Consider the following 27043-nt stretch of genomic DNA (forward strand, 5'->3'; position numbering starts at 1 on the left):
AAAGTCACTAATCTTATCTTCTATTATATCTAATCTGCTTTTAAACTTACCTATTGTGCTTTGAATTTTACATATTTTCAGTTTTACAGTGTTGATCTGATTCTCTTTATAGCTTCAATTCTCTGTTGGAATTCTTTACTTTAAAACTTATTTTGTCCATCTTTTCCTCTATTTTCTTTAACTCATTAATCATAGTAATTTAAACTTTTTTTCCTGCTGACTTCATTATCTGGATCATTTGGGGTTTGCTTCCATTAAAATTCTTGATTTTTAGTCAATTTCCCAGCCTTTTCAATGTCTAATAATTTTTTATTGTATGGTGAATATTGTGAACAAAAGAATCACAGCAGCTCCAAATGCTTTCTATTTTCTCCTCGATGAACAGGGAGAAGGAATGGGTCCCACTGGTCTAGTCCAATCAGGCTCTGCTGGGTCAGGACTGGGTCACCGTTTTGTTAAGACTCAGTCCATCTCTTGTTTAATCTATTCCTTGAGAACAAATGCCCAAGGTCACCTGACTGTAAGCTCGGCAGGTCTTTTTACTCCTCAGCCCTGAGTTTTCCAATCCCAAGCAGGGTAACAATCTCTCTTAAGGGACAGTCAGTTTTGTTTTGCAGTAGACCCATCCTTTCAGTGAGATTTTATCTCCTAAGTAACGCAAGACTGTGAGATTTCAATCTGCCTTCTGGTTCAGCCACCAACTTCTTGCATTACCCCAGAATTCAGCAAACGTCTCCTGGGGAAGGCTCCTTGCTTTGGGGATTCCTCTAGTTCCCAATCATTTCATCAGCCCTGCATAATCAATCACCAGCAGGGTCAGACAGTTTCTCATCAACCCAGAGTAGGTCTCTGTTTGGGCCCAGCCTGGTGCTCAGCCCCTGCCTGGAATTACAGAATGCTTCCAGAGAAGGAAATAGTCAGCAATGATCAGCTCATCTAGGAATAGCTCTTCTCCGTCTGGAATTTTACTGCACCTCATTTTTACTGCTTCCACAACTAGCTGATGCCTTTAAAAATATGTTCTTTGCAAGTTACCTTTTTCTTCCCCCTTGCAGCGAGTGTTGGTCTGCCATGCCTGACTATTTCTTACCTGAAAATAGAATCCTCCAACACTAACTCTTATTTCTGCAGTTCCCTAGAGCCTAGATTTGGGGCTTTCTTTTCTATCTATATTCATTCTCTAGGTGATCCCATCCAGTCTCATGGTTTTAAATACCGGCTATATGTGTCTTGCCTGCCATATTTATTTATCCTGGGCTTCCCAGGTGGTGCTAGTGATAAAGAATTCGCCTGTCAGTGTGGAAGATGCAAGAGATGCAGGTTTGATCCCTCGGTCAGGAAGATCTCCTGGAGGAAGGCACGGCAATCCCCTCCAGTGTTCTTGCCTAGAGAATCCCATGGACAGAGGAGCCTGATGGACTACAGTCCATATGGTCGCAACGAGTCAGACACGACAAAAACAACTTAACACGCAGGCGTGCATGTTGTCCGGACTGCCATATTTATTTAATCCAGCTTAGAACCCCATAATTACAAACTCCTTTATCTAACTGTTATTTGTCATCACTACCTATCTCAGAAATATTTCACACTTCAGATGTTCCCAAACCAAACTCCTAGTCTCTTAGCCAAGCCCCCAACCATACCCCTTCAAACTACAGCTTTCTTACAATTGAATTAAAAAGAACTCTATCCCTCTGGATGTTCAACCCAAAAATCCTGTAATTCTCAACTCCTCTCTTTTCGCTCCACATTTTATCAGCTCCTATTTCATCAGCCAAGAGATCCTGTTGAGTTTACCTTCGAAGTACGTTCAGAACCCAGCCATTTCTCCCCACCTCCACTGCTTCTACCCTGGTCTAAACCACCTTCATCTCTCACCCAGATTATTCCCAATCATCTCTTAAGTAGTCGCTTTGTTACCACTCCTGTCCTACTGGTCTATTCTCAACACAACGTTCAGAATGGCCCCTTCATTTAAGTCATTCTTCTGCTTAAACTGCTTAAAATGTTTTTCTTTCAACTTGGGAGTAAAACCGAAAGTCTCCCAAAGGTCTTCAGAAGCCCACAGAATGCGTACCCAGCCTCTCATCTCCTCTGTCACCTTTCAGGTCTCCTTGTCTGTCCTTCATACACACCAGGCACGTTTCCACCTTCAGGACTCTGCTATTTCTTCTGCCTGAAATGCTCTTCTCCCCACACGACTCCTTCACTCCTTTACTTCCTTCAGTTCTTGGATCATATATTACCTTTGTGAGGCCAACACTGATCACCCTATCTAAAACTGCAACCTTCATTCTTGAATTTCCTAACACTCCTATTCTGATGTTTTTTTTTTCCATAGCACTTACCACCATGGACACACTACACACTTTTACTATTTCCAGGTTGATAACCAGCCTCTCCTGAGTTATTTCTACCCTTTGGAAGTTCTGAGCTTAGCCCTTTGGCTTGACACCCCACGTAGGCTGAACACCTGGCAAACATCTGGAGGAGGAGATGGGCTGTGTGCATTCCACAGGCTCCTCTCACTTTGCTATAGGCTCCCTCCACAAGGGCGGGGACTTCCGGCTCTTTTGTTCCCTGATGTTATCTCCAGCACTCAGAACAGTCCTTGGTACTCAATAGTAGTAGGCACTCAATAAATATTTCTGAATAAATAATGTTAAAAGATTTTACAACGCAACATGGGAACAGTAGTATAGAGCAAGTGCTACGGGCACACACAGCCAGAGCAGCTGGCCAAATCAGAAGAGGCTTTGGAAATAAGCTAGATGTCTATAAGCCTTAGACTTTCATCACTGCTTTCCTACCTACTTCCAAGTCTGTACGAACCAGATTAGCAAACAAGCCTTCACACGCGTGCACCCGTGCTGAAAGAACCATGGTCTCTCCTCACCAGTAGGTGACTTCAAATGGGCTCTCTCTCTTTAAAAGAATTTTACTTATTTGATTATATATTTGAGGGGAGGGGGCTGCACTGGCTCTGAGTTGCAGTGCATGGGCTTTTTCTAGTTGTGACCAGGGGCTACTCTCTGGTTGTGGTGTGAGAGCTTCTCGTTGCAGTGGCTTCTCTTGTTGCAGAGCATGCACTCTAGAGCGAGTGGGCTCAGAAATTATGGCCCATGGGCTTAGTTGCCTGATGGCATGTGGGATTCTAATTCCCGGACCAGGGATCAAATCCATGCCCTCTGCATTGCAGGTGGATTCTTAACCACTGGACCACCAGGGAAGTCCCTTCAAATAGTCTCTTATTCTTACCAACCATGAAGAGCAGAAAAAGATGGCTTCTGATGGCAAGATGTTTCTAAGCAGGACCCAATCCACAGAAACATTAATATGTGGATGAAGGAAGCTCAGAACTTTACTCTGAGGGTTAAAAGGATGGAGGGCTTAAAGCATTCTTTGTTATAGAGAATTTTTAACTAAAAATTAAGGAATATGAAAACTTCAGTTTGCTTTTTGGCACTAAAGAATAGAGGATAACACTAAAATTAAAAAAAAAACAATAGTTATCATCAAAATTTTACAACAGATTTTTTTTACTCTATCCTAATAAAAGGGAAAAAAGAGGCTAGTGTTACCAAAAATACACATCAAAGTAGGAAGAAGACTAGAAAATCAGGATTTCTTTTTCCTAAACAGAGACCGTGCATAAGCATGATCATGTGTGTATAAACACTCAGTGTATACAGATACACACAGATATAAACTAAATCTGCTTGCCGAACACACTTCCATAACAGCCATCTGTTCTCAACTTCTTGGAATTTTCTCAAATTATCCTTCAAAGAAGACCATTTTAATTCATTCAATTTCATGTCAGAAACTCATAAAATTAATTTTTTCCCTTAGGGAAAAAAGTTTCAACTTACACCACTCCCAACCTCAACCAACCACCTGATTCACTCTATTTAGCTAGAATAAGGAGAGCCTCTAGTGAGACGCAACCCACTTTTCAAAACATTAAGTATTTACCAAATGCCATGGAAGGTCCAAAGTTGCATTCAAAAAGGTGCCCAGTCTCAGGGGCTTAGCTCTCAGTGGAAGCAAAATAAAACATATTTTTCTTAGAAGTGTGCCAGGGGTAAATCCTAATCAGTACAACAGTAACCCTAAGTCCAGCAAGAGAGCAGAAAGCATGAACAGCTTGAATTTCAAACAGTGTGTTTTCCGTTGGGCCCTAAAGGATGCCGGGTCATAAGAGGACTGCAAACAGGAAGGAAAGCTGAAACATACCCATGGGATGAAAGGACCAGTATAGGGGAAGCAGGATGCCTATCTGGGATACAAGGAACACAGTCTTAATAGAAAAAAAATTACACAGAATGGGGAGTGGGGATAAATGAGAATAGAATGCGGCTACATTCCTTAGAAGAAAATCAGGCAGGAATTTTGATCTAAAACAGGAGTTAAGAGGCAAAATCACCTTAGATTCTTGAGTGGGACACTGAGAAAAGCCAAAAACTGCCCTGGTATTATGGGAAAATGAGCCTAGTAATGGAGCAAGAAGGACAGAGGACTGGGGCACGGAATAACAAAGGTGCAAACCGCAGCTGTTTGAACACTAAAAGCCTCAGCAGGACTGGTGGCCAGCAGCACCCAAGAGGAAACAAAGATAGCAGACACTCGGAGGAAAGACTCGGGGTGGGAACCGGTGGTGTGGCCAACGAAGAAACGGAAAGAATGAAAACCATCCTCCCGGGCAGAGTGGGACGGCAGCCTAAGTCCTGAATCACCGGGGCTGCTGCAGAGCTGCAGCCACTCTGCCCCGGGGCCTGCCCACGGTGGTCAGGGCTGGAGTGAGAGGAAGGCGACTGCCAGCAGGAAAACAGGCCAGTGTGAAGACGTGGAAGAAACAAGAGCCTGACAGAGAAAGAAAGACCTCATTGTCATCTTTCTAATCCAGGAGTTGAGAATAATACCTGTTTCTATAATGTTTTAAGCATATTTATTCATTACTTACATATATAAATACATGAAATGTACGTCTCTCTATGTTACTTACTATCCAATGTCAAGTACTACCTATGTTAAGTGAAAATTATGATCAACTAAAAAGGGACACTTGTTTTTGCAAAAGTTTACAGTGTGGTGGCGTGAACAATCAGGAGTGATAGTCAGAGCAGGGCGCTGACCCATCAGAGCAGTCACAGGCTCTGGGTTCCGGGTATATCGGGCATGATGAACACACCACAGAACAGAGGAGGGACGTGCCATACTTCTCTCTAAATAGTTCCTGGGGTTTAATGTACCTTTTACTTTATTGAAGCTCTTTCATGCTGGAAAGATAAGTTGAAAAAAAAGAAAAAGAAAAGGATTACAAGCCCTACCCGAACATGGTTCAAGGCTTCAACAAAGGAAAACACAAACCGGCAGGTGTTTAACGGACAGTGAGAGTTTAACACACTCGAGTGCCAAGGCAGACAGAGGAGGGGCACTTACCTCCAGCTTGAGGGGAAGCAGGGAGCTTCCCGGGTGAGGGGACCACTGCGCTCACCTGCCAGGCGCAGGCAAAGACCAGACAAAGCGGAGGGCACTGTCTGCAAAGATGCAAGAGTGGGCACAGGAGAGCACGGGGAGGTGATTCCTCGTTCAAATTCAAGTCCTTCTGTCTCAGGCAAAAATCACACAAACCACACCAGTTGCAGGAGGCAAAAACCGAGACCGCCTTGTAGGAGTCTATACGTTGTAAACACGCCATAACCAGGCAAGCTTGTCTCTGTTCCAAGCACTGCCATCAGTTTGACAAAGAATAAGAAAGCAGGGAGTCACAGTGAGGATGGGAACATATTTCACCCCCAATTCCATACCCCAGCCAGGGGACTGTCCTCTAGACTCCGAAGCAGGCCTCTCTGCTACCTGCCGGGCCCGAGCTAAAATGAATCATGCGTAAAGATGTTTGCAGCAATTCACCACTAGGTAAGCACTGCTGAGGTTGCAATGTGGGGCTGGGACAGGGGCCAGGAGCCACACAAGTGGGCTGAGCATGCCGATAAGACACTGCAAAGAAAGCAGGGTGGGAGCAGTGGGGCCTTTTTGGTGCTGACTCTACACCCTTCTCTGCCCCAAGTTAAAGCCAGCAAGCAGGCAGACACCCTTCCAAAGGGCCTTGGGAGAAGGATGGAAGAAAAAGTCTCATCTTCCTCTACTGGTTTTCTGGGCCCCTGGACACTCTGAGGATTGCCTGGAATCCTAGATGAGATCCCTGACTTTGGGGCTTTGTGTTAGTGTGGGAAATCTTTGTTCAGACCTCCCCAGAGAGCCCACTATGTAAAATAGACCCGAATAGAGGGCTCCACGGAGCACTGACTCAGGTCAGTCGCTCAGTCCCTGGAAGGTGGTTGGGTCTGTCCTGTGGCGTGGAGGCCAGAGCCACATGGCTACCTTTTCTGAACATCAACACCAAAACCACATTTTGGGCCTCTTTCTTTTTTAAATTTAGTCACAATCTTTGAGGTGTAATTAATGCAGATTCAGATTCTAGCTTATGTTTCACCACATAAAACTCTTGAATGCACCTTTCATGAGGATAAAAAGAGCTTTGTTAAGATAAAAACTTCTCAAGATATTTCTGTCTGATCAGCTAACACTGCCCTTTAGGTACTGGGGTAGAAGTCAGAACAACAATTGAAATATGGTTAATAACTTTGGCTAAATGGCTACTAGGAGAAAATAAAATCCCTTATAGTGTTTTAACTACCAAATCAACCATAAAATCGCCAAGGAAGGGAAACCCACTGTAAACATTTATTTGGCCACACTGGGTCTTAGTTGCAACAACATTTTTCATTGTAAAATGTGGGCCTTCAGCTGCGGCATATGGGATTTAGTTCCCTGACCAGGGATTGAACCTGCGCCCCCTGCCTTGGGAGCATGAAGTCTTAGCTACTGGACCACAGGGAAGTCCCAGGAAACCAACTATAAAGCAATATAATCCTATCATGTCAAAGAAGTCTTGCAAGGACTACTTTTAAAATTTGCTTGAAAAGTACTGCAATACACTACGTCAAATTATTATTCCTATCAGGTGTTCTACTCATTAGCTGGATAACCCTGATCCAGAGAGAGACACAAAATCAGTTCTTACATGCTCATCACTGATCCACTGCTGCTATGTAATGCTATGATCTGGATTGTTCTGTGCTTATTTCCTGATTGTTAACATAGGCATAAGGGTCCCTGCTCCCAGCTACTTTCTATGCAGATACAGAGCAAAAGGCTGTGAGAAATTACGTGAAAATGCTTGATGCGGGAGTCAAGGTGGGTGGCACGGATAAAAGCATCCTCAGCTCCAGGAGCCACACTGGCCTCCAGGAGGAAGGACAGGTATTTGTGCTGTTGCTGCACAGGCAGAACGTGAATCCTGCCAAGTCAGCAACAGGGACTCCATAACGACAGACAGCCTGTGTCCCAGAATGTGCATCAGGCGCATCCCACGTGCACAGCCTGCTGCTTCTTTTGCTTCTGCCTTCTCCCCTGCAAGCTCCTTGGCTCAGACCTCCTCCTTGTCAACATGTATCCCCACCCCCTCTTCCTTGGTAGCATCTGGGGGTACCAGGACGACATGCTGTCCTCGTCTTCCCCGACACTGCTGCTAGTGGAAATTCCTAAACTGCACAGATGGGCATCCTGCTTCTCCGCCTGAAACCATCACTGCCCCAGGCCCCTTGTACAACCTACGGGAGGAAGGCCAAGGCCTTGCATAATGTGGCTCTCCCTACCACCCCAGAATCATCTCCCATCACTCCTCAAATCAAACCCCAACGTCTGACCATGCTCATTAAACTGTCATATCACAACCTCTGGTACCAGCGGCTATGGGGCTGTGGTTCACGTTGGAAACACCTCTCCTAAAGCCCTGACCTCCCTCTCCTGTTTACTCCTCCTCCAGTCGCCATATCCAGCACATACTTCCAAGACCACACTTAACTCACAGTACCAGTATAGCCATACTCTCCTCCCAGATAAAACTCCCTGGAGGCAGGGACCAAGCCAAGATACTCATCCTGGTGTCCTAGGACCTGTCCCTGCTGTGGACTTGCCACACACCTTTGTAACCCCAGTCCCAACTGTAATGACTGCTTTATGTGATTCCGTTCATTGAGTAGCTATTTACTACATATCACACTTCTACATTCTAATGGGAGAGACAAATAAAATGAAATCAGAACACAATTATAAATTGTAATAAGTGCTATGAAAGAAACAAACAGGAGTGAAATAAAAAGAATCATTAGAGGATTTCTCTGGTGGTCCAGTGGTTAAGACTCTGTGATTCCAACATAGAAGGCCCAGGTTCAATTCCCGGTCAGAGAACTAGCTCCCACAGGCTTCAAGTAAAGATCCTGTGTGCCACAACTAAAGACCCAGTGCAGTCAGAAAAATAATAATTAATCGGAAAAAAAAAAAAGAATCATTAGGACAGGGGCAAGGGTCTACTTCAAATAAGAGTCACGTGAGGCATGTGGCAAAGAACATTCCAACCAAAAGGGACCACACAGGTAAAGGGCAGTAGGTGGGAAAGAATGGCTTGATACATGGCTTTAAAAGAGGCGAGTCTTTTGGCTGGAGAGTAATGAGAGAGATGGCGCAAAGTCGTGTATCTGAAAAACGAACTTAGGTGGATTCGGGAGAGTATGATGACAGAGGGACCTGCTAGGCACAGACAAGAGTCTGAACTTTCAGTTCAGCAGGAAGCCACCTGAAGGACAGAAACTGCAGTTAAAGTGATCAAACTTATGCTTTGAAAAAGAGCCGCAGCACAATTCCATCAGGCAGTCGAAGTGACTGTCCGGCTGAGGCCAGCAGTCCAGTCTAAAGGCCGTACCTCCGCCTGCCAGGCCAGGGTAGAAGCTGAGAGGGCGGACGTCCGGCCGGCCCCGAGCACGGCAATGGTTTCCCCGTCATCGTCCACCACCTTGAAGTCCAAGTCCTCGTTGTATTTTCTGCGCTTCACTTGCCGCCCTGAGCGTCGTTTCTGCAGGACAAACACACCCGCCAGAGACGCTCAGTGAGTCGGAGGGAAAAGTGTGCACGAGGACGCCCTTGCCTATACTACACTCACTCACACTCACAGGAGCTCTCTCCAACTTCCTAAGAAGGATCTGCCCTAAACACAACTCTTTTCAGAACTAAATTCACTCAAAACAGGACCCATTTCAGGAGAGGGAGCCACACCCCCTGGATCCAGGGTAGAAGGTGTAGTCTCAGGATCCAGGGAGATGTGTTTTATTACCTCTGCTTGTACTTTCCCCCTCCTTTCTAGGATCGGTTTCCATTCCAGTGAAACAGGGATGGGAAGTAACTTCATCATCTCTGAGGTCCCTTCCAAGCATAGCCTGAAGCTCCAGGTTTATGACAATGCTTACCAGGTTTTTTTTGTTTATTTTCAATTTTCCAAGTTCACCAGATTTGCCGTGTACTTCCAAACAACTAAATAATACCAATTTTATTCGGAATTACTTTGAGAATCTCCTAACACCACCCTTTGTAATGCAAGCTGACGTCTTGAGTGTGACAAAATGAGATTCGTGACTCACCATGTAAGGACCTGACTATAATTAAATAGCTTATGACCTTTAAGAGAGATAACAGTCTACAGCAAAGCAACCCAGTGGCTTTCCTCAAGCAGAAAAACACATGGTTCATCTCTACCCATCACATCCAAGCAGCAGAAACACTTCCGGGAACTATCCACTCAGCCAGCTAAGTCTTCAACACTTAAACCTTACAAAACAAAATGGAAAGCCAAACCTCACCCCCACTCCACCCCCAGCCCTTATCATCTAAAAGATACCTCCTGGGCCTCTCTTTGTGTTCATGTCTTTACTGTGTCACCTCAATGACATTCAATTTTACAGGAGGAATTCCACATAAAAGGCTCTCCCTCAGTCCCACCTGCAGGTCACCATACTAGAAACACTGAACTACCTGCCGACCCTCACGGACTGGATGCACTCGCTCCTCTGCCAATCAGGAGACTTGGGAGCCACTAACCCAAGTATACAGGCAGTGACAGGGGGTCTCGGATCTGACACCCCAGACACCACGACTCATTCATCACTGTGACATTAGGAGCTGACACCTTCCTACAATGGAGATCACAGGATTTAAAGTACAGTAAGTTGGTCTTATCCTAAATGGCCCCTTGTGGGAGCAGGGCCCAGATAAACTGCTACGGTTGTCAGAGGAAACAGCACTTTGAAATATCAGAATTCAAGTCCAAGAGAGGCTGCCTCAACTCAAGGGAGAAAACTCCTACCAATGTCTTGTAGCCACCTTGGTGTGTCTTCAGAAATCTCATTTGGGTGGGCCACTCCTTGTTTCTGTGTTTGCCAAATTTTCCTTCCCATCTTGGCAAAAGGAATCCATCCCTGACTTTCCCAGAATCTGGGATTATGAACGTGTCCTCATACAGACTGGCTTATTAGCACTCCGAGCCATCAATGCATCACCTACACGGCAAGGGAGGCCCTCGGAGCCTCACCTAATTTGGATCACACTTCCCCTCTCCACGTTCCCTCTCACTGCAGCCTGATACATGTGACTCTCCTGGAAGGAAGCCAACACCACTGAACAGCTGGGAGACTGTTAGTCTAAGGACCAGCATGCTAGAGAAAGAGCCTTGTGGTCACCCACTAGCACAGAGAAAGCCCAGCCCAGGTCTGGGTGTGAGGGAAGTGGGCTGGAGACAGGGGGAGAGGAGCAACAGGATCAGCGTCAGCGAGACCCCGCCCCGCAGCCGCCGTGCCCGCCCGGGCTCCCGGCACAGCGGTACCTGGCTGTCTGCAGACTCAGTGGACTCCTCGGGGCTCCGCAGGGATGGGTTCGGCAGGCCCTGATCCAGCTCTAAACTCTCCACTGCGGTTTCACTTTTCCTTTTTCCTTTCTTCTTTTTCTCCACTGGGGTTGGTCCTTGCTCCTTGCTACAAGGAGAAATTCAGAATTAAAACTGTTGGGCAGTTCTTAAAGCTAAGATTTCTCATGTGATTCAAGTTACGAGGGTACATCGTGGAATTCTGGGGCCAGGAGAGGCTTTAATGGGAAAGCAACAAGAGTTTCCTGCCAGAAATTTGCAGAAAAAAAGGAAGAAACATCTACATGGGTTGATATAAAATTCACTTTTTTTTACACCCCATCACAACTATTGTAGATATGATTAATCTGACATGAAGTAAAATGATACAAACACCTCCCTGCCCCCCCAAAACCCCACTTTCAAATAAACATCTTCTCTAGGAAGTTGAATTGCTTCACAGATACTGAGAATCATCCACTTTCAAGCTCCCTTTAAATTACGTGGGAACATTTCCCTAAGCCATCACCATCTATTGAGAATCATCTATGTAAGACTCAGAATGAGTGCTAGGAGTTCAAAACTGAAGACAACACTGCCATAGCCCTTGAGGAGGTCACAGGGACAAAATTCCGATCACCCAGAGCCATCACCCATGGCAGGAGATGGATGCTCCTTGAGAGAAGTGGAGATGGGCAAAATTCACTCTGCAAGGCTCTGCTAAGATGGCAACATCTCTAATAAGTCTTTTTGGTCCCTCCTGGCTGATAAAACCCCTTTTCTACACTCCCAAGCACCACAACGGCTTCCTTTGTGGCTCAGCTGGTAAAGAATCCGCCTGCAATGCAGGAGATCTGGGTCCCAAGTCTATGGGGTCCCAAGGAGTCAGACATGACTGAGCAACTTTTACTTTCTTTCAAGCGCCTCAACTGTGCTTTGCCTAAGGCATTCAAACTTTGATCTTTCACCAGTGTTAGCCATTACACGTGACACCAGGCTCAGAACTAAACAGAACCTCGGATCCTCTGCAGTGACTTGATCAACATGTGCTGAATGGATGAACAGTTTATACTTCTCTGCACTCTCCCATCAGACACTAAGTTCCCAGAGGGCAGTATGCGCTTAAGTTCTGTATTCCTCACAGCGAGTAGTAGTCTTATGCCTAAAGCATACCAAGGATTCGATGAAATATTCATTGGATAGATGGATGTGCTAATGGATTGATACAACTGGGGAGATTTGGGAAAAACACACTTGAGCAAAGATACACACAGAATTTTGATAGAAGACAATAATAATAATAATTACAGCTAATTTGTATGTAACACCTACTACATGCAGGCGCAGTTCTCTAAACTTCTACATGTATTATCTCCTTTACTCCTCAAAGCAACCATTTAAGGCAGATAGGATTATTATCCTAATTTTATCAAGAAAAACAGTGAGGTTAAGATTTCCAGGGTAACACACTAGTAAATGGAAGAGAAAGTATTTAAACCAGGCACGTGCGTAACCACCCTGACATTCTTGGGGAATGGAAGAGTGTTAGACTCTTTTAGTAAAAGACAGTCTGTGTGGCTGGATGACAGGGCAAGTGAAAAGAAGCTCTACGCTGACGAAGCTGGAAAGAACCCAGGGGTACGTGAGGCTGGAGAGCTCAGACTCATTCTGCATGAAAAGGGCACGATGGCAAGACTGGGCAAGGGAGAAAGAAGACTCAAGCGAGATGTGATCAGTGAAAACGCAAGGGTATAAGTGATGTGAAAGATCCGACAAAAGCAGAACCAGAAGGTCTTGGCAGAAGCAGTGTCAATAAGTCTCGGCAGAAGGTGGAAGACGAGGAAAGAGCCACGATTACTGGTACCTCCCATCAGGTGAGTCACTGCAAGGTGTGGGGGAAGACAGGGACCGAGACGGAAGATCCAGTGGGACAGCACCCGGCGTGGACCGTAGGGTCAGCCTGCTTCTCCCAACACCCTTCACCCTTTCACGTGTGGATCACTCATCAGGTGGGCAAAACCCAACTCTTACCCTTGATTCCGTAGGCTGAAGACTGGTGTGCCTATCTATCGGCAAAGTTCTTTATGAGATTATTTTGATCCAAACTGAGGAAATGAAACTCAGGGGGGGGGGTGTGGGTCAAGAGAGAAAGACTACTTCTTACCAGTCTTAGGACAGAAGACTCCGGTGAAAAGAGTTTTAAAAGATGCTAAACTTAAAAAAAAAAAAAAAATACTAAATTTTCACTGGAATATTTATCTCATGTTACGTGGCTTCTCACTAAGAAAATTACATTGCAATTTATATTCTACAAAGCACTTAAGTGTTTCCTGTCTTGGATAACTGTAGCAACCGCGATTCTGCGAGGGGACCCAGACAGGTGAGCCTCATGTTCCAGATATATAAACAGGTTAAAAAGCGCAAAGGCCCCAAAGCCAGCAGCAGCAGAGGCTGGTGCTCAGCTCAGCTGACTCACAATCCCCTTGCTGTTTACATTGTATCATGTTTCCTGCCTCCCTTTTTCTTTTTAAATCCCCAGTCTCCCTTTCAACAAATGCAAAAACTTTAAATTTCTCTTAATTTTCTTGGAATTTCAAAATAATCACCAAAAGAATTGGTTACAAAACACTCCAATAACTCAGATATACCAAAAAAAAAAAAAAAAATCACAACTCCATAGATGATTCTCTCAACAGAAGAAGGTGTGTGCTTCATTTTTTGGACACACATTTAGAGATAGTAATATAGATATAATATAGTCACCATAATAATCACATGCTTGGAATCCCATTTAATCTTCTATAAAATCTTAAATCCTTCCAACATTTGAAATCAATTTTATCTTTCTACGAAATATAGCTTCATATTGGAAAATTTTATCTATGTATGTTTAATCTCCATTTTAAATATTCATTATATAGATGGGCTAGAAACATGTGCTTCATTGTGAAAATATCCTGCTTAAAACTAAATTAAGCTTAAGACAGAATTAAGGAATAGAACCTCCTTAAAATACTAAACCTTACTATAAGACGTATATATGTTTGCCTCCCATGTTTTCAGAAACACATTAAACGATGACAAGGAGAAGCTATAGTTAGGCCCCTCCAAAGTCAAGCCTGGGGCATCGCAGGTTTCCTAGCCAGAGGCTGGGTGTGGGGTTGGGTGGAGGGAACACCTTCTTAAATATACATGAGTAAAACAGGAACAAGTCTAGGGATACCTGCTTACCTATTTGGGGAAATATAAGAAGATACTCTACCTGAGACACCTTCATAGTGATTTTCTGAATGTTACCTTTGACAAAAGAATCAATTTTGATTTTCAAAACTTTTTGCTGGAGCTCTTCCGATAAAGACAAGTATCAGGAAGAAAAGATTCCCTGTGAGATTATAAATGGGACTTTCAAATAGGGTATCAGGAAAATACCACCTGAATTCATCCTCCAGGAGGAAGATGAAATGTGTTTTCCGCATCTTCGGAATGAGTTTTGAAAAACTTACACTTGAAAGTTTTAACCCCTACTTTGTTACAGATGGATTTGGACCATGAATGTACTGTTTTCTCCTTGGAGTTCTAGGTTTTTCAAACATAGCAGTCAAATAATATGTAACAAAATTATGTATGTATGTACCCTTTGATCTAACAATTCCATTTATAGGAATATATTCTAAAGATACACCTCCATCAATATGGAAACACATATGCATGTGGTTATTCAACATTGTTTGATAATTTCAAAATAATGAAAAACAACCTAAATGTCCAAATCTAAGTGGTGAATAAATGAAGATACATAGAAAGGAGTACTATGCAGCTGTAAAAACAATTAAGAAAGAATTCTACAAACTACCATGGAATGATTTCTAAGATATATTGTTAAGTGAAAAAAGCAAAGTGCAAGAGTACACTAACATGCTACTTTTTATGAAAGAATAAAGAGAAAATAAGAAACCTTGCATATATCTACTTATTTTACAAAAAGAGACACAAAGAGGATAAACCAAATAAAGCAAGGGGTAAGTATCTTTTTATATAGATTTGACTTTTAGAAGCATGTTACATATACAAAAATTTTTTTAAATGAAAGCTGAAAACAAGTTGAAATAAATAAACCTAGGTGTTTTTTGAATGAAAAAACATAACCACACTCAACAGATGGAAAAAAAAACTCATTAATTTATAAACATAGTATCTGACTATATACTTTCAGTTTAGGGGAGAAGTAAGGAGAACAGCAAACAAAAGGTGACCTCTCTTTGGTAGGCATATAAGGGAAGCAGTTCTGAAGCCATTTTAGCTGTGGTAATAGGATTAAACAAATTAGTAAATGTGTTGACGTTAGTAGCTGTGGTTCTCACCCAGGAAGACGTAAATATGAAATGTTGTAAGGCAAGGAAGAGACTGTGGGATGAACTGGAGGCCTCAGTGTGACACATGCTTTCTAAGATAAGTATCTGTATGAACACACGCATATAAACATGTACACATGCATTATGAGTATATTGCGTGTGCATGTAGATATGTACCCATGTGCATGTACATATATGTACACGTGTTTGTCTTGTGTATTTCCCCCTAGCTTTGACAACTGAGAAAGCCAACAAGCAAAGATGCTCCAAGTGCAATCTGCACGCACAGCAGTCAAGATTTTGGTTTCGAATTCCAAAGTTCCGCACAAAAATGACTGGTTCCAAGAGAAGCAAGTTATAAGATCAGCCTGAAACATCTTGTGTCTAAAGTAAAGGGAGTGGCCAAAAAAGCGAAGGCAGCATGTCAAAAGGGCACAGGAGTTGGCTAGGAGAACTCTCGTTGGTCAAGACAGGGGCCATGTGAGCACGAAAGTAATTAAGGTCAGTAATGAATTATAAGCTGTTGAAAATGATAAGAATCCGCACCCATGGTAGACAGACAGACAAATAATGAATAAATGAGGGGGAAAGGAAAGCTCCTGCTTATTATACAATCCAAACAGCAAATGTAGATGTGGTGGTGGAGTTGGAAAATCATTTTGTAACCACTATAGTCAAGATAAGTATAGTCCAGAACCATCAAGAAATGCTAAATCTGGGGGAGAACAACTTGAAGAGACACAGGATATTTGCATGATTTGAAGCATGTCTCTCAAAAGAAAAAAGAAAAAAAAGCGTGTCTCTCCACAGACTGTACGGAAACAAAAGCAGCAACTCAACAAACGGTTATGAAAATGGCATTACTCTTAGAAAAGATACACTGGAGCATTTAGGGATAAAAAGGCATGATATTTGCAACTCATCCTCACAACGGTTGAAGAAAAACCATATAAATTATACACAGACACATAAACTATTCTCACATATACCTGTACCATGGCTAAAGTGGACACTGATTGCCTTTTTGCTGATAACCAACACTGACCCCAAACCACGAGAGTAAGCAGGAAGTCAGGCTGGGCTACGGTGTCCTACCCCTACCGCAGGGACGGGTCCAGGGACAGACACACGACCTCGCAAGGCCAAATGGGTGGGACTCCTTCCTTTAAAAAAAGGACTAATTTCTGGCAGGAGTGGGCAGGAAAATGAACAATCTCTTTCCTCCTAGGTCCTAGGTCTGTTAAGCTGTGAGCCCAGAGTTACGGGCAGGCACAGTTCAATCTGGAGAAGGAAGGCAGTCGTCAAAGATGGAGCCAACACCCAAAGAGGCTCACGAAGGGTGGGGGACAAAGACTTCTGTGGAGTTCTTGACTGGAGCCCCGGGTTCTGACTCCCTAAACCAGTGAACCCACTTGTTACTCTTTTTCTTAAGTTAATTCGAGTTGGGTTTATGTCACTTGCAACCAGTGCGGTTCTCATAATACAAAGGCCTAATACTCTCACCGTTTAATGACACTTGAGGCCACATCAAAGCAATCTAATTTTTATAATCCTTGTTTTTCCAGCTTTCAGAGTTAGAACAAATTACATTACAGGGAAAAAAAAAATGGCAGACAAGATTTTAGAGGCTCAAAATACCTATTTTTAGTAATAAAACTCAACTTGATTTTATAACATATATCCATATATCCACTTTAAAGAAAGCATCAATCATGTATTTATGACATGCAAGAAACTTCCAACATATATAAACTGTACCATCCATGCAGGACAAGGATCAGGTATGACCAACAGCAGTTCAGTAGCAGCCCTCAGCCCCAAAACACTCTCACTCCTGTCTACTGCTAAATCTCATCAGCCAAGATTTTATACATCTTGACTCTCCACAGTTTGCATTAGAAAAGTAAGTACGCTTTTTTGAGGGGAAGGGATAGTTTAGGGAGTCTGGAAAGGACATGTGCACACTGCTATGTTTAAAATGGATAAACAAAGTGTAACCCTGCTCGGTGTTATGTGGCAGCCTGGGTGGGACGTGGGTCTGGGGAGAATGCATACATTTATTTGATATTCATCTGAAACTATCACAGCATTGTTAATCAGCTATACTGCAATACAAAATAAAAAGTAAAAAAAAAAGAGAGAGAAGAAAAATAAGTACCCTTTTTGCCTTCCACGTAGAAAATTATAGTATTAATCACAAGACAGATTTCCTCAAACTCTCCTCCCAGCTCCATCTCCAGTTCCCTACCTCCAGCTTTCTTTGCTTGAATTTAGAGTTAAAAACCAAGTGCTGGATCTGAGTACTAGGAGAAAAGTCTGGGCGCGTGTCAGAACACTGTCTGAGATTCATGGCTATGAGTCTTTTATTAACTTTCCCCATGGATTCCAGGTATTGAAAAATTTTTATCTACCCGACAAACTGCATTATTTCAAAATGACTCATCTCCTCATTTTAACATTAAACTTGGCAAAATGCTCATCGAAGTTTTAGCAGGAAACAATCAGTTACTTCCACAGTGAGTTGCCATAACCCCCAAATTCAGGAGGACTGAAAACAGCACATGAGGCCAATCACTGCTTCCACAAATGTGCAAGCACCTGGGGGCCCAGCCTGGGAGCTACTGCCCCGCTCAGGGAACCACGCTCCAGAAAAGCTTCTAATCCGGGCCTCGCCACAGGCTCGGAGCCTCTTCTAGGAAGGACAGTACTGAAATCCTGGACGTTACTCCAGAGAGCTCATTTGCACACTTAATCCAACTTTTACTTGCCACCCATATTCGTTCCATCTATACACGCAGAGCTGACTTAAGCACGGATTTTTCAAGATATTGGTTAAAAGAAAAACACACCCCCGAAACTAATGGTTTTGGTGTAGATGGAGTCATCTGCAGACATGATGTGAACCGTATCTCCCTGTTCTCAGAACCTCTAAGCACATCATTAGCATCATCAAAAAGAAGATCATGCAAGTTTGTGATATCCTAGCTAAAAAAAAAAGAAACAAAAACATTACAGGGACTTCCCTGGTAGTTCAGTGGTTAAGAACGTGCCTTTCAATGCAGGGGATGTGAGTTCAAGCCCTGGTCCAGGAACTAGGATCCCACATGCCGTGGAGCAGCTAAGCCTGCATGCCGCAAACTAACAGAGGCCAAGCGCTCTGGAGCCTGAACACAACAAGTAGAAAATGGGTGCCACCTTGAAGAGCCCTATGTGCCACAACTAAGACCTGATGCAGCCAAATAAATAATATTTTTTAAAAAATCACATACTTATAAGATGACAAAGCAGAGTTTTAACAAACTTATTAAAAGTGATCACAGCAAATGAAAAAAAAAAATTTTTTAACATAGAAGGGCTTCAAATGAAACATACAAGCCATCCCTACTTGCACCAAATCCAACTTGCCAGAGATCTGCTTTTGACGGATACCTCTCTCACTCCAAATACATTCCTGCCTCTAGTTCTTTATTCATCAACATTAAGCAACCGCTACACACATCCTGCTGCTGCTAAGTCACTTCAGTCATGTCCGACTCTTCGCAACCCCATAGACGGCAGCCCACCAGGCTCCCCCGTCCCGTCCCTGGGATTCTCCAGGCAAGAACACTGGAGCCGGCTGCCATTTCCTTCTCCAGTGCATTAAAGTGAAAAGTGAAAGTGAAGTCGCTCAGTCATGTCCGACTCTTCGAGACCCCATGGACTGCAGCCTACCGGGCTCCTCCGTCCATGGGATTTTCTGGGCAAGAGTACTGGAGTGGGGTGCCATTGCCTTCTCCGACACACATCCTAAAGTTGATCAACTCAGATCTTATATATCTCCCCTATTCCTTTCTCTGCTCAAAATTTTTGATGAATGAGTGTGGGCAACCATGTTTTAAATTTTCATTCATTCGTTCTTGTTTTCTGACTATTCCTTTTTCCTGATTACACATTTCTTGTTTTGCAGACATGATATCGATCATCTTGGATCTGAGGACACCAATTTAAAATCTTTATGACTTCTCTGCCTTGAACTGTTTTTTCTGAGGACAGCTATCCTGGTCATTCCTCTTTTTCCTGCTGCTCTGCTGCTTCTCCTTATGGTCCGGGGATCTCTGGGGGCCGACTAATATTTAACGTGAAGGAGGGTGATAACACAGGGGCCGGTGAGGCTCCCTGCAGCTGAGTTAAGTCACTTTCTCCAGCAAGCCTCACCCCTGAATGGGAGGCCTGACCTGGGACTCTGCATACACAAGGGGCTGCCCCTCTCTCCCCCTTTCAGGGGTTTGGGCAGGGAAAGGCAGAGAAGCCTGGGCTCCTGTGCCCTCTTCCTGTGGACGTCAGTCTTCCCAACTGGAGTCTAGACCCGCTTCCAGAGCAAGCTGCTCAGCATCTTTAGAATAACTGTCTGACTTCAGCCTGGAGCTGCCAGATCACGAAGTCACTCTTGCAGATGGTCCCCGACCCGCCACTTCCAGTCCCGGCCCCTCTCCAGGGCTGCCGGGGCCACCATGAGGGGGAAGTACTTCCACCTCTGCTGCAGACACGGCTCCTGCATGTGCTCTGAGCGGGGACATCCTCCACGGCATTCACCCATCAACACGCGACCAGGGGCCCCCCACATTCGGAACTTCCTAACACCTCCCATCTTTGAAGAATTTATTCCCTTCTGTTCTTCCTGTCATTTCATTAAGTGAAAATCTGGTGAAGAAGGGAAAATAACAGCATGCTTGATCTACCATTTTAAAACTGGAAATCCCCCAAAGAATGGTTATTTAAACATCACATTGCTCTAAGTCTTTTCTCGTCTATTAATTCCTTTAATAACTGGCTCAATTGCTTTAATAACACAGTACTCTTTCAAGGGACTCCCTAGACCAGAACTGAAACACTTTTTTTTTGGCTTGTGGGATGCCAGTTCCCTCAGTGGGGACTGAACTGAGGCCATGGACGTGAAAGCACAGAATTCTAACCACCATGCCACCAAGGAACTCCCTGAAATACTCTTAATTCTCTAAATCCTTTCGGCTATTCTATATATTAGTTTCTTTCATTTGTTTATACTTTTGCCTGTTTTGGGAACACCTGCAAGGCTGTTTCTCTAACTTGTGAAAGTCCCTCGATGGCAAGGCTCAGAGATACCTCTGAGGCATCTTCCTTCCTCCACTGTCCCATTCCCATCAGAAGCGCTCACTAGCGAAGCAAGGTATGCAGGAGGTAATACATACATACTGGATAAATAAAGGAGCAGGTATTCATCTAGCATTACTGTTTAGTAACTGTTTCCTTGTGGACCGAGTAAAGGTTTCCTATACCCCAGACCCTAATTCAGAAAGCTCTGAGGGGACTTCTCTGGTGGTCCAGTGATTAAGAATCCACCTGTCAACGCAGGGGACACGGGTTCGATCCCTGGTCTAGGAACTAAGACGTCACGTGCTGTGGAGCCACTAATCCCATGCCCCACAACATCTGAGCTCACATGCTGCAACCAGTGAGCCCATGCACCCTGAAGCCCATGCTCTGCAACAAGAGAAACCACCGCAGTGAGAAGCCCATGCACCGCAGCTGGAGAGCAGTCCCTGCTCGTCCCAACTAGAGAAAGCCCGAGCGCAGAAATGAAGACCCAGTGCAGCCCAATTAATTAATTCTAAAAATTATATATGAAAAGAAAATCCTAAGAATTACAGAATAAGCACTCCAGGAGCTCTTACAAAGATAGGAACAGAGACTTAGTCCAGAGCTTCAGAGGTGGGTCTCTGACATTACCATTTAGTTTTCTTCCCTACTTAACAGAAAGCCTAGTGGGTTCTAAGCAGAGGGTGTCTACTCAGAACTCATTTATGTCCTTATATTTATCTTCTTTCTCCTAATAAAATGATCAGAATGTAAAAACAAGTCTCCCAACAAAAAGAATCCTGTCAATGAACTCTCTTGAACCTAAGTTCAGCGTCAGTAACATCTGCACTCTAAACAAAGACAGGTGATCGACCTTCAAGCAGTGAGGCAGAGCTGACCCGGTTGAATTTTATTACCCCTCCTCATCACAGTTCTCAGCTGACTCACAGCTCAAACAGTTATATAATCAGAAGGTTTGGGGCTTACCTTTTTCAAAGCAAGCATCAAAGAAAAAAAATCAGAAAACGTAAAACCTTTCTCCCAGGATGTTATCAAAGTTATTGGATTTGGGATAAAAATCTGCTGTGGGTTGACAGATCCAAACAAATGGGGGTAAAAAGCTGAGCACACTAATTAGGACTAGTCAGAGTATTCATTTCATCATTTCGGCTTTTTCATTCCTAGCAGATACCACATAGCCCTTCACTTACACCAGCACACAGATTCATTTCTTGACTTTTGAGAGAGAATATAAACCAGTTCCAGCTCTGATATGTGTGGAAATTCCAAAACGTATATGCTCTGCCCTCAACCAGCAACATGGACACCAACACTCAAGACCCTGGCTTACAAATGCGACCTCCCTGTCTGTCAAAGCACTTGGCTCCCGGTTTGCAAGGGCAACTCAAATGGCCATGAGCCTTCCCCTCAGATGTTCCCTGGATACTGAGTAGGGCCCAACGGCTTCATACACACTGGAACTGCTCGTCTTTCCTGCTCACCAAGCTGCCCTTTAATGCCATGAAGCTGACTTCTACTAAAGGCCATTTTCAAGAAAGAAAATATGAAATTCATAGGCACGCAGAAGTGTTTGATGCAAAAAAAAAAAAAATTGAGGACAGTATCCATAACATCATGTGATGTTGCTCAGTGAGAAATTTCTTTCTCAACTGGTAAAAATCTGACCTGCCTGATGAGCTGGCTTTTCTAATCTCAAAGCATTTTCCCAAAGCCCTTATCAATATTACCTGACCCAGAAAACCTGCCTACCTCTGAGTCCCACGCTGCAGCTGTGCAGGCCATGGGTGTCCACGTATGCACAGGTTTGTGTGTGTGTTTCTAAGAGTATTTGTATCTCTGTGTGTCTTCTCATGCCAGCGGCCCCGTTCTCATTAGGAAAGGTACTATAATTTTAAAAAAGCAAACTGTACTGGTGAAATTTAAATTTCAGAGTCAGGGAAATGACAGAGAATCTAAATCAGCTTCCTGGAGGAGCTTTCCTGCTTAAGTTTTATATAATAAAGGAGTGAACTAGGCTCACACTCCAAGGTAGCTTGCAGATAAAGGAAGAGACAGTAGGTTTTGTTTTTTTAAAGGCTCCTGCTACCTGAATTGTTTTTATCCCCTAAGCAATAAGTGAATATTAGTCACTATTAATTATCATCCTTGAAAAGGAAAATTTGCTAGACTCTATCATCTGTTGAGGAGAAAAACTGTGTTCAATTATCTGCTGCCTCAAATGCAAAGATAAATAGAACAGGAGAAGGTTGGGGTCATCTTTGTCCCTGAGAGGATCCTATCAAGGTACAAACTGAAATTCTGAAGAAGAGGGGCCGTCTCCTACAAGTAAAACCAGTTTCTCTGACACTGGGATCTCCCCACTAGTATCCATTGCAATCTTTCCTAGCAAGGCAAAAGAGGCGCAAAGCTGCAAAGAACAAAGTGGGTTTTGTGGTCAGGGGAGCCTGGTGCCAAATCCTGACAGTGCTGCTCATTAGTTTGGTGTCTTGGACAAATTACTTTGAAGTTTTCATTCCTAAAATAATAAAATTTATGGGATTAAAATATTTAATTATAACTACCTACTGTTATTTAACAATGGGAGTGACTGTACCATAACTTATATGGCTCCTGTTTTTGGGAGAAGAGCTCTAACCATTTGTTCTAAGAAAACAATTACACTATATATATATGTAATACTTTAAAATAATATATAAACTACACAAACACACACACCCCTTTCTAGGTGTCCGACAACCTGACAGACCTCTCTGTTGACAACCTCGGCTGTGTACTGCAGCTAGAGAGTAGTCCCTGCTTGTCACAACTAGAGAAAGCCCGTGCGCAGAAACGAAGACTCAGTGCAGCCCAATAATTAATTTAAAAAATTATATATAAAAAGAAAATCAAGGCTGTATATTGTCACTCTGCTTTATTTAACTTATATGCAGAGTACATCATGAGAAACGCTGGGGTGGATGAAGCACAAGCTGGAATCAAGATTGCCAGGAGAAATATCAATAACCTCAGATATGCAGATGACACCACTCTTATGGCAGAAAGCGAAGAAGAACTAAAGAGCCTCTTGATGAAAGTGAAAGAGGAGTGAAAAAGTTGGCTTAAAACTCAACATTCAGAAAACTAAGATCATGACATCTGGTCCCATCACTTCATGGCAAATAGATGGGGAAACAGCGGAAACAGTGACAAACTTTATTTTTTGGGGCTCCAAAATCACTGCAGATGGTGACTGCAGCCATGAAATTAAAAGATGTTTACTCCTTGGAAGAAAAGTTATGACCAACCTAGACAGCATATTAAAAAGCAGAGACACTACCTTGCCAACAAAGGTCTGTCCAGCTAAAGCTACACTTTGTCCAGTAGTCATGTATGGATGTGAGAGTTGGACTATAAAGAAAGCTGAGCACCGAAGAATTGATGCTTTTGAACTGTGGTGTTGGAGAAGACTCTTGAGAGTCCCTTGGACTGCAAGGAGATTCAACCAGTCCATCCTAAAGGAAATCAGTCCTGAATATTCACTGGAAGGACTGATGCTAAAGGTGAAATTCCAATTCTGTGGCCACCTGATGCGAAGAACTGACTCACTGGAAAAGACCCTGATGCTGGGAAAGATTGAGGGCAGGAGGAGAAGGGGACGACAGAGGATGAGATGGTTGGATGGCATCATCGACTCAACGGAAATGAGTCTGAGTAAACTCCGGGAGTTGGTGATGGACAGGGAGGCCTAGCATACTGCGGCCTATGGGGTCGAGAACAGTTGGACAGGACTGAGTGACTGCACTGAACTGACAACCTCGGGGACGCAGAAGACAGAAAGCGTGGTGGTCCTGACCTTGGGCACTTCACTTCTGTTGAGGAGACACATACATACATGAAAATTCCAGGTTATGACTAAGAGACAGCCTACGGCAGAGGTTAGTGTACGGGACTGGGAGTCAGGACGTCTGAGTTTATGACACACCCTTGCAAACAAGTCACTTCTCTGCGGGTCTCTGTTTCCCTGGCCAGCAATGAGGCAGGGCTGCACTAGATGTATTTTATTCAAGGTCCAAAACTCTTGATTTGTGATGCCAGTGAGTCCCCGAGAGCTGTGGGATGGGATGCTCTAGCACCAGGTGTGGGAACTCTGTGCAGGAACTGGGCGGGATGTGAGCTCAGAGCTGAAGAACGGGAAGGACTTGGGGATACTGAGAGGGATGAGATTGAGAGGAGGACCAAGGGCATAATGTTGAAGAGTGGTCCAGAGGGGGAAGGAACCATGTACCTCATTTAAGGGCCTATGAGGACTTCCCTGGTGGTCCAGTGGTTAAGAATCTGCCTGCCAATGCAGGGGACACAGGCTCCATCCCTGGCCCGAGAAAACGCCACGTGCATCCCTGGCCCGAGAAAACGCCACGTGCCTCAGAGTAACGAAGCCCGTGCAGCACAACTACGAGCCGGCGTGCGGCAGCTACTGAAGCCACTGCAATGAGACACCCCAAACCCCAACAAGGAGTAGCCCCCACTCGCCAAAACCAGAGAAAGCCCACGCTCAGGGCAGTAAAGATCCAGTGCAGTCAAAAATAAAAAAATACAATTTTAAAAAATTTCATAAAGGCCTAATGAGGTCAATCTAGCTGGAAAGGTCTGCTGTCAGAGACCAGGTGGCAAGGAGAGGTCAGACCCCAAAGGGTTTGGGGAACAAAGGAGCCTGGATTCTATGCTGGAGGCAGAGGGAACAATCAGAAGTGTCTGAGTAGGTGCACCTGTTAGAGGGAATCCCACTTCCCTGTCCCCATGTCTTCAGGCTTCCCTGTTCCCGAGGAGGGAATGATACAGGAAACATACTTTATCCCTTCTTATAACTCCTCTCACTTGCCTGACCTTCTCTGATGGGGACCTATGGGACTGGAGAGACTGAGGGGATGAATAAAGCATCCACTGCCCAGAGTCCTCCCTCTGCAGGGCCGTGCCTGCAGTGCTGGTGGGTGAACTCGACTGAGGGCATAACAAGAAGCCCGATTCTGGCCGCAAGCCGCTGCAAGTGTTTCAAGTCGGCCCATCAGTCATAGAGCTGCTAACTCCATCTCCATCTCTGTGGACGGGTTCCCCGCTGATCTGGAATGGAGAGAGGGAAGAGGGGGTTTGATTGACCACCACCGCCAACTATAAACACAAAAAATGAGGTAACAGTGGGGCTTCAGAAAAGACAAGCCAGGCGGCAGCTGGCAAGACGGACTAAAGGAAGAAAAGATCGGAAGCCCTTAAATCAGCTGTGAAGCTCCTCCAACAATCCAAATGTCCCTTGAATCATCTGTAAGCTCGAAGTGCGATCCAGGGGCTAATCAATAAAGGCTCAAATCAAAACATGTACTTAAGCCAATCTGCCAGAGAGTAAATCAAAGAACACAAAACGTATGACTTAATTATCAACACATTTTTTTTTTTATCAATTAATGTCCTTTTAGAACTAGAACTGCCTCTGCTGACTAGTGGTGTTGTAAGTTAAAGGAGCCGAAGCAGCTTTACAAATATAAAAAGGACAGAAAGGCTCAACAGTCCAGAACTGGACCTGGGCTACATGGAGGAATTCTGTGATATCTACTGGTCAATCTTCCACTGCTCCCACACCAAGGGAGGTGGAAAGCCTCATGGATCTTGTGCACATTTCTAAAGGTATAACCAGCCCAACTTGTCAGCATCTTCTCAGAGGGTGTCTTCTGGATTTCTAAACCTCAAGAGCATCTGCTGTCTTCTCAGCAGACTCAGAAGCACTTATCCAACTCACCTATATTTTATACAGCCTCATTAGGTAAAAATCAATTCCCTTAACACTGCTATGAATACATCTGACACCCAACCTTGCTTTGTCTTCCCTGATGGTTCAGTGGTAAAGAATCTTCCTGCGATGTAGGTGATGCAGGTTTGATCCCTGGACCGGGAAGATTCCCTGGAGGAGGGAATGGCAACTCTCCAGTATTCTTGCCTGGGAAATCCCATGGACAGAAGGGCCTGGCAGACTATAGTTCAAAGAGTCGAACAGAGTCAGCTATGACTTAGCACACAACTTGCTTTGTGAAATGTCTCCTCCTCCTATTGCCCCAAATAGAATCTATGACAATGTCTATATACTTGTTGCCTGTCTCACACAAAGTAAACATGAATTCCTTTAAGAAGTTGATAAAATTACAAGCACCAGAGACTAGTAACTAAAGTGAGCCCAGATACCTCTGACTTTCTCTTGCCTTCTAGACACAAACCAAACTCCTTATTAGAGCTCTCAGACCTTCCCCTGATGGCCTTTATTCTAAAACATCACCCTGGAGAATTCTTCGTTGTTTCCTGTAATAACCAAATCAGTCACACGACTAGCTCATGTCTGAGTCTCCCTTTTCACGCAGCTACCCTGCAGAACCACTTCAGCTACTCCAAAACAATTTGGAAGTTACTGGCAGAAGATAGAAACTAGACTCGGACACCCTCCACACAAGCTACCCCACCCACATCAGAGATGAGCCTGTGTGTACTAGGTTCACTGAGAAAGTGGTTCAATGGGCTTCTGAGGTGGCTCAGTGGTAAAAAGAAATCCGCCTGCAATGCAGGAGATGCAGGAGACTCAGGTTTGATCCCGGGATTGGGTAGATTCTTTGGCGGAGGAAATGGCAACCCACTCTAGTATTCTTGCCTGGGAAATCCCATGGACAGAGGAGCCTGGTGGGCCACAGTCCACGAGCTCGCAAAGAGTCAGATATAACTGCACACACACACAAGTTGCTCATTAGTCAGACTCCTGATTTTA

The 27043-nt window shown here is 44.2% G+C and overlaps 1 protein-coding gene across 4 annotated transcripts in view; it reads right to left on the reverse strand.

Moving 5' to 3' along the window:
- CHD6 (chromodomain helicase DNA binding protein 6) overlaps positions 1 to 27043 on the reverse strand; it is a 194984-nt gene that overhangs the window by 98865 nt on the left and 69076 nt on the right. For all 4 annotated transcript variants that reach the window (XM_043480181.1, XM_043480182.1, XM_043480183.1 and 1 more), the window contains 2 exons: positions 10781 to 10928; positions 8831 to 8980 (listed from right to left, as the gene is read on the reverse strand). In XM_043480181.1, coding sequence (XP_043336116.1) covers positions 8831 to 8980; positions 10781 to 10928 — 298 coding nt within the window. The remainder of the gene's footprint in view (positions 1 to 8830; positions 8981 to 10780; positions 10929 to 27043) is intronic.

Source organism: Cervus canadensis, chromosome 10 (genome assembly GCF_019320065.1).
Source record: "Cervus canadensis isolate Bull #8, Minnesota chromosome 10, ASM1932006v1, whole genome shotgun sequence".
NCBI lineage: Eukaryota > Metazoa > Chordata > Mammalia > Artiodactyla > Cervidae > Cervus > Cervus canadensis.